At 61.4% G+C, this 12,153-nt stretch overlaps 2 protein-coding genes across 4 annotated transcripts in view; one reads left to right on the top strand and one right to left on the bottom strand.

The window, feature by feature from the left end:
- Positions 1-12,153, top strand: part of RSPH14 (radial spoke head 14 homolog) — a 78,055-nt gene that overhangs the window by 35,155 nt on the left and 30,747 nt on the right. The gene's annotated exons all lie outside the window — the stretch shown is intronic.
- Positions 1-12,153, bottom strand: part of GNAZ (G protein subunit alpha z) — a 51,889-nt gene that overhangs the window by 19,722 nt on the left and 20,014 nt on the right. Inside the window, exon 2 of the mRNA XM_077874470.1 lies at positions 9,108-10,243. Within this exon, the coding sequence (XP_077730596.1) occupies positions 9,108-9,830 (723 nt within the window). The 5' untranslated portion in view covers positions 9,831-10,243. The remainder of the gene's footprint in view (positions 1-9,107; positions 10,244-12,153) is intronic.

The raw sequence follows: 12,153 nt of genomic DNA, 5'->3' as shown, positions 1-12,153 counted from the left end.
CCTCCCTGCAGTCTGTTCTTGATACTCAGACAAGTTGTTTTTCAGTTCTCGGATTATAGAAATCCCTTAAAACAATAATAATCTGTGTCTTAAAACCCAGAGCTGTTCTGATGTGTGCATAGGGAACAGAACTAAGGTGCTGGGGAAATTAATGAACCCCCTGGCCTGGGGGGGCCGGGTGGGATGCAGGTGGGGAAGTTCCACTGTGAAGATCCTGGGTAAGCACAGGATGGAGATGTTCTGTGGCCAGTGGAAGGGGAATCCTCTGGAATGGGTCAGGGGGCAGAGGGGGAAGCGTACAGATGGTAGGAGATGCAGCTGCTCCAGGGAACCCTGGTTCCACCATCCCGGGGTGTATGTGTACCAATGTCCACCCCCAGCACCCCAGACTGCTGAGGACTGGATGCAGTACCTGGAACCTTGCCCCTTCCGTAGGGCAGCCAGTGCCCTAGCTCTGCACCACTCCCCACCCCCCAACAGCCCCTCGGTCCTGCTTTTGCTGGCTGCTCCCATGGCCCCCACAGCCAGGCTGGACTCTACAAGGTCCACATTGAGTGCAGGTCACTACTCCCACCTTCATCCTAATCCATCCCGGCCCCTGATATGTGGGCCCCCTTCTCTCCTGCAAGTTGGTCTCTGGGGCAGAGGAGGCCCTCCTGGCTTCTCGAAACCCAAAGAGCTGCTTCACAGAAGTGCCTTGAAGCCAGTGGCAGTGAGGATGGGGCCAGTGGAAGTGGGTGCTGGCAGGGCCACCCCAGCCCTTCAGGGGCTGCATGATGCCATTCTCATCTGACCTCAGGGGAGGAAGGGACATCATCATTTCTGTGCCTAGATGGGGAGCTCGCTGCACACAGGAGGTGTGTAAGAAATGCTTCCTGAATGAGAGTATCCCAGGGCTTGTCCTCTCAGATGGAGAATACAGGACGGGCCTGAGCTTGAGCAGATGGGCTCACGTTAGTCTGCTAACGTGCTGACAAAGAGAAAGCAGAACCACCCAGCTCCCAGGCTGCTTCTCTGCACAGAAAGGCTTCTCGTAAATCTGCCTGGGGAGAGTGGGAGGGGGAACCCAGGGCGAGCGTGGAGCCACTCCGGCAAATTACTGTTCTCGAACGGGATGAGCGTGAACAGAAATAACACCTGCGGTCACCGGGCCAGAACAGGGAACTGCTGAGTCTCAGAAAGAGGGACACTGCCCAGCTCTCCAAAACGATGCGGACGGCGAATCCTGTAAATCACCTCTCAGTGAGCCTGCCCTGGCGCTGGCCTTCCTGGCCAGGGCCGGGGTCACTGGCTGCAGTAGGTTGCGGAATGTTTAACAGCCGGCTGGGAGGGGGCTGATGGGCAGCATTTGCCAATTTCTGTGATGTGAATACCCTCTCCTGGATGATTCTGAGCTACCAGCATGATGTCAAACAGCTCACCAAGTTTCTAAAAATGGAAAAACTGGCACTTGTGAGCTGGTACCGGCCAGCTGCGGCCCTCTGGTGGGCTGCTGTGCAGAGAGGGAGGTTCTGCTGCTGCTAACCTGGCTTTCGGTGCCCCCTTAGGCAGGTGTGGGGGGCAGCTCTGCCGGCACAGTGCAGAGAGCGCCTGCTTGCTCCCCTCCCTCAAGGCTTGCCAGCACGAGGGCAAGAGGCTGACCCCAACTTGCCTCGGAGGGAGGCCCCCACCAGAGCCCAAGCTGGTTGACTTCCTGTTTTGGAAGGGCCGCCTGGCTCAGAGATTGGAACACTGTGGACGTCCCCACGCAGATTCTGCCAAAGTGCATGGCAAAGTCTGTCTTGGTGGGAGAAGCGAGGAACGGGGATGGCGTCCCAGCTGTGCTTAGCAATGGCCTGTGCCTGGGGGGCAAGGGGCCTCTGGTGACATGGCAGGAGGCGACCAGCATGGAAGAGTGGCTGAGATGCTCGATGGCGGCGTTGGGGGGACAAGGATGAGGAGGCAGGGAGGAATGAAAAGGCTGTATTAGGATCCCAAAGCTCCACTATGCAGTGTGGAGCTGGGATGGAGGGGCTGGTCATACAGCACAGTGGGGAGATGGGGGGCCCTGAGCCCAGTGCCCAGCCGTGTCCTTCTGTTTGGGAGATGTCTGATGGAGGACTGACTCAGGGCAAGGAGTCAAGTGCCAAGGTAGACAGGAAATGGGAGCTCTTCAAGTTTCCAGGGCAAAAGGGAGGGTGGAACGGAGGAAACTGCTATTGACAACGGCCTCAGTGGCTGCATGTCTCCCTGGGAGCAGAGGGAAGGTGGTGTCAGCCCAAGGAATGGAAATATCAGTTGGCTCAAGTGCTAGGGGCCACATATAGGCATCAGTCTGTGCTGAGGGGGAGTGACAGCTGATAGCTGCTGCATTCTCTACCCTTTCTCCGCTCTGCCCTCACCCATCACACACCCCATGGGGACTAATGTGAAGGCCAGGGCCGCAGGCAGATACACTGGCCACTTGCTGAGTGGGGGCCATGGGCTCACAGCCAGGGTCTTGCTGAGAACCAGGTGACCTTAGCCCTGTTGGGGCTGGGACAAGGCCTGGGCCACAGAGCAAGGGACCCTGGATGGGCCCAGAGCCTGATGAGCTCACATGGAGGTGGCAGGGTACCGTTCACAAGCACTGACAGCGCCTCTGGGCCGACAGCAATCTGGCTGTGAGTGCACATGTGCCTGTCCCCCTTGTAGCCAACCACAGAGAGAAAGAGTTGGTCTAAGCCGTAAAGGGGATGCCGCTGGGGAGAGCTGTGGCCAGCTGAACCCTGTGTCCCCCTGTACCTGCAGGGGGAGGCACCATCATGGCCTGGCCCCCTTAGTGCCTTTGTCTCTACAGAGTGGCTCGGATCTGCACCTGGGGCTGTCCACTCCAAGGAACCCAGTCCCCTCTGCCAGCAGGCCCTGTCTCCTGGCTCTGGTCCAGGAGGTCTCTGATGTCCCAGGGTCATCCATGATTTGTGGAGGTTGTAATAACTTGGATGTGGCCCTGGCACATCCTGAGATCAGAAGGAGGTGCTCAGGGAGATCAGTGCTGGGGTGGGTGTGGGGAAGGGCCGGCCTCCATGCAGGTCAGTGACACGCCTTCCCGGCACTGTCCCAAGTCTCCATGGTACAATTCCTGGATCTATGTCTTCGACTGGGTCAGGGGCAGGAGGCAGAGTGGGGATGTACTCTGCTCAGGCTGCTTGTGGTCCTGCCACTGATGGGGTGAGGGCAGTGCCCACCCTGACAACTACTCAAGTCTCTTGAGGCCCAGGGGGAGAAAGCGTCCATGCCCCCAGGCCCTCCCTGGAGCATCCTGTACCTACAGGACATGGGGATTCCAGAGTCCCCTGGAATCTCTGAGGGAGCAGTGCCAGCCTGCCATCTCCCGAGAGCCAGATTCAGCTCTGGGACACATGATGCTGATCCATAGGCCCTACTTTCCCCATTTGCAAAGCTGGCTGGTTAGGACACTAAAGGACATGTGAGATCCCTTCCAAATCTGAGCCGGGGTATCACCCCCATCTGGCTGTTGCCCTTTCTAATCACCTCCTCCTTTGGCCCAGCTCTGGGATCTCTAGCTTTGCTAACCATCAGTAAATGCCTATCTATCTCACTGCAATCCAGTGCATCACCATCAACGTGCCATTTTGTGACACGAAGCCACTTTTAAAGGCACTAAGACAAGCTCCTGTTAGGGCTGAATGACAAAGCAGTGCCGGGGTGCAGGTACATAGTTTGTAGGACAGCCTTGAGCAGCCCCCTCCTCTGGGGCACACTGCACACCTCTGCCCCTAGGGCCTGGCACTTGCAGGGGCTCCCAGAAAGGCTGAGTGTCCCAGGAGCTACACACTCAGAAGACAGGGCCCTGACCTCTGGCTCTTCTCCAGCCTGCATGTTTCCTGCCCCATCTAGTCTGCTGAGTACCAGTGTGTGCCAGCCTAATGTTCACAGCCCATGCCATAGACGGTGGGTGGATGACGGCGCTTTGGGCCTGGCCTCATGGTGTGGTGGAGCTGTGACCTGTCCCAGGGGAGCTGAGGGCCCCAGGATGAGGAGGGGCCACTGGCTGGGGCTGAGCAGAGGTGACAACCACAGTCTGGTTTTGTAGCACCCGTCACCTGCAGAACTTGTCTCCCTATAGGGCATGTCCTCGTTTTCAACTCATCACCAGGGACCCTCTTCCACACATGTTGGCCAGCTATCTGTTAGAGAAGAGTGGGGACTCCAAGCCTCCCACACTAAAACTTGCTGTGGCCCAGACCATACCGTGTTGTGGCCACAGTTGGTTCTGCATGAAAGCAAAGCAGGGGACACCCCTGGGAATTGCTCCCTGCCAGGTTCTGAAGGAGGGGGCAGGTGTCCCTAGGCGGCATGAGGTTTGTAGAAATGACACTGCCACTGTGCTGGGTGTGTGCCCCCTGCCCCCCCCCCCCCAGCAACCTGTGCCTTCGGGAAAGCTGGGTTCACCTCAGCGTCTGGCCTCTAGTCCGGGCCTTGCATCTGCACAGCATGTCTACAGCAGGTGCACAGCAGGCCCTCTACAGGGCTCAGAACACCAATAGCTCTGCCGGAAAATGGGCAACTAGGGAGCTCCCTGTGGGTCTTCATGTGAGAACACTGTGATGCTCTATAGCCTGGCCTTTTCATCTGTCCCTTCTAAAGAGTGCCTGTACCATTAAGCCGCCATGCAGTCCACTAGCAGATCTGCAGGGGCAGAGGTGGGGGGGGGCAAGTGCCCACCTCCCTGCCGTCTAAGATTCCAAGCAGGGTGTTGGGGCCCCACCTGCTGGGGCACTAGAGGGGAGGAAGCAGAGCCCCTGCATGGGCAGCTGAGTGAGGGGCCTGGCGTGGGGCCTTGGCCACTTAGCTTCTTGGGGCTGACACGTTGGGATGGGTGGCTAGCCAGTGGGCCTCCGTGCCTGAGTGGGGCCATGGCTGAGCCTCTGAGTCTAAAGCTCTGTCTCTCTTTACTCCTGGAAGAGGCCATGGGACGGACCCACAGGCAGGCAGAGCTGCCAGGAAGTGGCGTTCCCACAAAAGGCGGCCAGAGGCAGGGAGGCCTGGCCGCAGATAGCAGGTGTGGTTCAGGGAGGGACCATGACTCGTCCTAAGCCCGGGCACCCCCACCTGTCCCGCCTGCCCCGTGACTGGGACAGCAGGCACAGCTGCCACCTCACAGGATGGGGCAGGTGACACATCCACGGGCTGTGCTCTAGCCTCCTGGCCTCTCTGAGGGGACCCCTTGTAGGGACAGTAGATGCCCACCTGACTGGAGCCCCCAGGCACCTGCCAGGACTGTAGAGGGGGGTGGGGCCCTAGGCAGGCCCAAGGACCCCTTAAATCCTTTCAGGATCAGGGCGGGGAATCATTATGAAGGCTGGGCGTGGCCCCTTGCATATGCTCGTTGCCATGGTCCACAGACACCCCGGAATCGGCCTCCCCAGCCCAGGTGCTGCCCTGCGCTCCCTGCAGCCCTCTGCAGCCCTCCACGCCCAGGAGCCTAGAGATCCCGACGTTACCCTTGGCAACGTGCTGACGCAGATGCCAGCGGGCGGGGGGGCTGGGGGAGGTGGTGGCGGTGGCTGTGGCTCGTCTGCCAGGCGTGGGGGTGGGGGGCTCCACCAGCCCGCTGTCAGAGCAGACGAGGCTCCTGGAGGCCTCAGGAGCCGAGCAGAAAAAAAGATCTCGAGGAGCCCGGTCCAGAGCCTGGCGCTGGGCCACCAGGTTCCCTTGGTTTCTGCAAAACTCGGCGTGGCTGGCTCTTGGCTCTCGTGCCTCTGCTGGGGCCCGGGGACAGTTGAGGGCCCTTGAAAAGAAGGCACCGGGGCGGCCCTGTCCCGTCCGATGGCTGCACTCGCTCGCTCGGCCAGGCGGGAGGAGGGCAGGGGCACAGGGGGGCGGGCCGGCGGCGGGGACGGAGCTGCGTGCGGGCGCCGCAGGGGCAGGCTCTGCTCTCCGCCTGGCCCGGCTCTGCCCCGGGCGGCCAGCCCACCGCGCGGCCAGCGGCCGAGGAACCACGGGGGCTATTGTCTTTCCTCAGCAGCCTGTTTGTTTTCCATCCCGAGATATTGCTGGTAGAGCATGAAAGGTCACAACTATTTGGAATCCAGTGAATTTCCAGCCTCGCTTGAGTTTCTCATGAAGAATTTCCTTTTCTGGGGAACAACCACCTCCCCGGGCCTGCTGAGACCAGGGTGGCGGGAGCGGTGGGGTGCAGGCCTGGCTGCTCTCCCCTCCCTTTAGAAAATGCCCTGAGCAGCTCCAGAGCCCGGCTGCCTCCAGGAGGCAAATACAGGCCTTCCAGAGAACCCCTCCCCAGCCAGGCTGGGGGGTGCCATCCCCACCCAGGGCTGCCAGCTGTGCACCCCCCCCATCCCCCCAGGGAGAGGGCCGGGAGCAGCCTAGAGATGTGAGGGCCTTCGTGGGGCTGCCTGTCCTGCTGTTCATGCCCCCAGCCCAACTGGGCAGCCGTTCACTAGCACACAGGTGGGGACCCATGTGTAATGACAGACAGGCTGCAATAGAGGCGTGTGCTGGCGCTGGGGTCAAGGAAGGTCTTTCAAGGAGGTGATGCCTGAGATGAGACCTGAAGGATGGGGACAGGCAGATCCAGGGTGATCACACACTTAAGGCCAGAGACAGCAGAGCGTGTGAGGAAAACAAGACCAGGAAGGCCAGAACAGAGAGGAGAGAGGCAGGGGGGAGGCAGGGATGGGCCAGGAAGAGCCTCAGACGAGGGAAGGCTTGGCCTTGGGCCCATCTTTGAGGACACTTGGGCCACCTCCTAGTTGACAGGTTCAGATAGCAGAGATGATAGCCAAATACCTCCATGAAACACGGGACCAACTCGGGGCTGAGGCATCCCGCCTCCCACATCCTGCCACACCTGTGGGCACAGGCTAGGCTGACAAAGCTTGCCAACAGATGGTCTGGGAGCCCAGCCCAATGCTGAAGGAACTTGCCACCTTGCCCTGGAGATGACAGACTTAGCAGCCCGAGATCCTGGCCTCAGGAAGGCCCCAGAGCACAGGCTATCACCAGCCTCAGGACATGGCAGAAAAAGGCGGAAGGCCGGAGAGCTGACCACAGGAGCACCATGTGGCTGGCAGATGTGCTCCGCCACTGTCCTGGGGCCTCGCCCGGACCCGACCTGGGCCTTGCGTCACAGCCTGGTCAGCCCCAAGCCTTCTGCTCAGAGCAATGCCTCATCAAATAGCCTGACCTTTCCCATTGGCTGGGATGTCCCTCTGCCCAGAACCTCACACAGCACCAAAGTGGGTGTGGGCAGAAGAACAAGAGGAGCTAGAAACCCTAGAAACCACACAGTGCTGGGAGCAAGGCAGGCCTGCCCCGTGGATGCAGTGTCCTTAGCCTAGGCCCCTGACACCGTCACTGCCTGGCACAGTCCTGGAGAGACCCCCGGGTGCACACAGGACAGAGGGGGAGCCCTGCCTCCTGTCTTCACGATCACCTGCAGCTGTTTCTTTCCCCTTCTCCAAGAGGCTAGATTTCCTTGAATACCTTGAAAGACACAGACCTTCTCTCCATCCAGAAATACGCTCAGGCACCCAGCATGGTGGCCGCAGCCCAAGGCCGTCTGTATACTTTCTTGGGGCCGCAGCCCAATTAAGACTCCCAACTGAACCCAAAGAACAAAGGTACCACCTGCCTTAAAAAAGACTGAATGAAGCCCCTTCCTTGCCATTGCCCTGGTCCCCTAGGCCCTGGAGGCTAACCCCCCACCCCCATTTCCCAGCACAGTGGGTCCCCCACCAGGACCATCACCACCCCTTCCCCCTGCCAGACCACTGCCCCCCTGAGCTGCTGGCACCCACAGCTCCATACCATGTATGGCTATTTGTGGACCCGTTTGCCCCCACACCTCCTGCCTCCAGCGTCAAAGGCCTCAAGGGCAGATTGCGAGTCTCTGTTCAGTGCTCCTGCCTGGCACAAAATGTCCTCTGTAGGACAGCCTGGGCCACCCCCCACCCCATCCGGCTGCTCAGCCTCCACCACCACTCCTGGGCACCCAAAGCCCCTGTGGTGCCTTGTGCAGTGGGCTTTCTGCCTTGGTTGCACCTGCATCATGCTGCCCACCCTCTCCCCCTCGAGCCCCCACTGGCTCAGCACCAACCCTGGGTGCTCCTGGGTACCTCCCTGCACTGTGTCCCCTCTATGGGGGCTCCATCCACCCCCTTCCTCTGAGCGCCCTTCTCCACGCTGAGAACCACAGTGTTCAGGCTGAGGGCCTGAAAGAACCCCCATACCCACCCGACCCCTGGGGATTAAGCCTCAGAAACAGTTCTTAACCCTGTTGCTGCCAGACTCTAAGGATCCCAATGGGGCTGTGGGGCCGTGGCTGCAGTTCCCAGCACCCATAACAGTGCCTGTAATCATAGGGGTTTTGTGTATTTCCTGGATTGCTACATAGACCAGCAACCGGATGCCTGGCCTGGGCCTTGTCTCCATTCATGTCCTGCCGAGTTGTCAACCTCCCTCCCAGCCTCCAGGGCTACACCCCCTCACACCTGACTGCACCCCAAACTCACCCAGAGCAGAGCCCCTCATAGGGCCCAGCTCCCCCTTCTTCCTCCCCAGTGAGCCTTCCCTGCGGGCCGGGCACCCCAGGGCCGCTTTTCTGGGCTCCAAGCAACATGGTCTTGGGGCCAAGGAGTAGGTCCCACTTGGCAGAGGGATGGCTCTCCACGCCCTGGGCATTTCGGGCATGGGTGTGGGCTGCTCGTGGCACTGAGGCAGGGGCCACCTGGGTACCTGGGGTCTATGAGCATCCTGAGGGTAGTGCTGTCAGCAGCTGGGTGAGGACATCCCTACCTGGTGGGGCCCGAGGGTGTGGTGGTCACTCAGAGGGATGCAGAGACCCCGAGGGCCCGTGAGGGACCCTCAGGTCAGAGTGGGACCTGTCCGTGCTAGCGGCCCCCAAGAGAGGCGCCACAGCAGACGGTACCCCGAGGCCCTCCGGTGCCCGAGACACCCCCCCCGCACGCTCCACGCTGTGCTCCCAGAGACGGCCCCTGGCCGGAGCCCCGTGCCTCAGCCTGCCCTGCCCACCCCCTCAAGCCCACCACTTCCCGGGAGCCAGCGAGGCGGGAACAGGCAGGGGCAAAGCCCGGCACACTCACCGTCTGGTTGTCCTCGTAGAGCTTCAGGTCGTAGCCACTAAGCTCCACACAGAAGATGATGGCCGTGACGCCCTCGAAACAGTGGATCCATTTCTTGCGCTCCGACCTCTGCCCGCCCACGTCCACCATCTTGAAGGTCAGCTCCTTGAAGGTGAACTTGTTCTCCACGATGCCCGTGGTCATGTCCCGGGAGCGCAGAATGTCCTCGACGGTGGGGATGTAGTCGGGCGCGGCGATGCGCTCCAGGTCGTTCAGGTAGTAGGCGGCGTTGTCCTCCAGGTGGTACTCGCTGGAGCGGCCGAAGCAGGCCTGCGCCCCGGGGTCGGCCCACAGCCGCCGCATGACGCCCAGCAGCTCGGGGGTGATCTCGCCCTTGCTCTCGGCAGGGCCGGTGAGCGCGAACAGCTGGACGGCGTCGTAGGCGCGGTCCGGGTTGTGGAAGTCGATCTTGAGGGCGGCCAGGGCGCGGATGATGCGGGTCAGCGAGTCGATGGCGTTGTAGATGATCAGGGGCTTGTACTCCTTGCAGGCCTCCAGGTTGAAGCCGCCGCTGTGGATGATCTTCATCTGCTTCACGATGGTGCTCTTGCCCGAGTTGCTGGTGCCCAGCAGGAGCAGTTTGATCTCGCGGCGCTGCCGCTGGCTCTCCGAGCGCAGATGGCGGTCGATCCTCCGGGACCGCCGCGCCGCCTCTTTCTCCTCTGAGCTTTGCCGACATCCCATGGTCCGGCAGCGGCGGGCCCAGATGCAGAGCACGGGACGGGGCGCCGCTCCCTGTCGCCGCCGAGCGGGGGGGACGCCGAGACGCGGGCCGGTGCGGGGCAGACGGAGCCCTCGGAGCGCTCAGCGCGGGCGGCGGGGCGAGGCCACGCCACGCTGCGGCCCCTGCCCCAGCAGCTCTGCTCCAGCCGGCATGGCGATCGCCCGGGGCGAGGAGGCGGCCGAGCCTCCCTAGTGACTCTCCACCTGCCCGGGCCACTGTGGGGCCCGATCTGCCGCCGTCATGCCCTGTCCTCCCGACGGTGGGAAGCCGGACTCCAGCGTCTGCCGAGGCTGCTGCCGTCTGGCCGCCGCTTGCCGGGCCGGTGCCGCGCGCGCTCCCTGCGGGCCCCCCGCCTCGGGCATCCGCCCTTCACCTGCCAACACAGAGAAGAGGGTGAGCCTCCCCCCGCCGCAGGCTGGGTGGGAAAGAGGGAAACCGGGCCTCCTCGGGAAGCAGCCTGGGGGACGGTGAAGCACACCCGCTCCCCTCCCCGGGACTCCGCTGAGTTGCGCCCCACTCCGCGCCTCACACCCTGCCTGGCCAGCCAGTGTGCCTGAAGCCTGATACTTGAGGAAGGGGTGCCCAGAGCCACACTGGGACGTTAGCCTTAGGGTTTCTGGAGCGAGGGAGGGAGTCCGGGGCCCTGCCGCCCCCCTCTCCCCACCTGCATCCGGCCAACCTCACCCTCCCGCAGCCTCAGTCTCTGGGTCTGTTGTTCTTTAGGATTCCATACAGAGAACCTGCTCTGATGTCCTCCCCTCACCACCACCTCCCTCACCCTCTCCTGTGCTGCCGGGGGTGTACCCACATGTGTCACAGCATCAATGGGCCTTGGCCCCTCCTTGGTTTACAGTGGGGTCCGACACCAGGGTAACTGGATGATCTCCCCTCACCACCTCTCATGGGAGCTGGGTCACTCCTTCGCTCTCTCAGGGCAGGACATTCACCAGGAGGAGGCTGGCGAGGCCTGGCAGTAAACAGACAGGCAGGGAGCAGAGCAAGGCAGAGGTCTCGGGCGGGGAACACGGCAGCCTGGCTCCTGGTGGGTGAGGTGGGTCAGTGGGGAGAGGCTCGGGCTGGGCGGGCTGAGTCGGGGAAGCAGGGGCTGGGGGGTACAGGACAGCAGCCAGGTGTGGGAGGCAGGTGAGCCAGAGTATGTCTGAGAGCATCAGGAACCACTGAGCCCAGGGCAAGGCAAGGGGGCAGCCCACAGACTCCCTGGTCCTAGGCCAGGTCTTTCATGTCCCTGTTCCCACCTTGATGGTCAATAAGGAACAGCTGTGCTCACACCCTGGCCAGGGCGTCAGCTCCTCAGTGCCCAGCCCTCAGCCAGCCACCTGCTGACCCAGGATACCTGCAAGCTCTCCCCAGGCCTCCCCCGATGACCTGTGAGTAGCTGAGCCTGGGCTCTCCCCACCAGGGCAGGCCCAGAGCTCCGGCTCTGCTCCCATCTGGGAGCCTGACCACAACCTCTGTCCTAGCCTGGCTGCCCCCTGCAGCCTCCTCACTCTGCCATGGCCAGCACTCACCCCCCCACCCCCGATGCTCCCTCATGGCAGGCCCTGGATGGCAAGGACCCTGAGGCCTGTTCTTTCCCTGGCCCCACCTGCCTCTGTAGCCAGGGGTCCTGCAAGCACCTCTCATGCCACCTCTCCCCCTCGGTTGAGCCTTCATGTGTCCCCAGTGCTCCCAGGATGATGTCTTATCCCAGCTGTGTGGCCTGAGCACTTGACTCCACGTCACAGAGCCTGTCCCTCACCGGTCATAAGCATCTGTTAGAGGTAGAGCGTTCAGTGCAGTGTCTGGAACCCAGGCAGTGGCAGCTAGTACCCCCGTGTCCTCATCACCTGTGGGTGCTCCCTCAGGACCAAGCATAGCCTGTGGGCTAATGTAGCCCAGGGCCTGGGAGCTGTGGGCACTCGGTGAGGGCTGGTGGGAGAGGGGAAGGGAAAGCCTCAGGCATGAAGAGGCTGAGGACCTTGTGGCTTCTCCGTGGTCCCACCGGACCATGAGTGGGGGACATGCTGGCCATGTAACCACCACATGAGAGAGATCAGGGAAGGAATTCAAGCAGCAGTGAGTTCTAGGTTGTGGAATTTCAAAGGATTTTTTCCTTCTTTGCATTTTACCATATTTCCTGTATCTTCCTAAATGAATTTTTGTTTTCTTTTTTTTTTTTTGAATTTTTGTTTTAAGAGAGGTTTGTAAACAGGCGTCAGGGCATGGATGAGGCCCTGTCTCTCATGCTATCCGAGACTTGCCTCTTCTCTCCCCGGGCTGTGA

The sequence above is a fragment of the Canis aureus genome, chromosome 27 (assembly GCF_053574225.1).
Source record: "Canis aureus isolate CA01 chromosome 27, VMU_Caureus_v.1.0, whole genome shotgun sequence".
NCBI lineage: Eukaryota > Metazoa > Chordata > Mammalia > Carnivora > Canidae > Canis > Canis aureus.
Note: the sequence above shows the minus strand (reverse complement) of the source record. Positions and strands in the feature narration are given on the sequence as shown.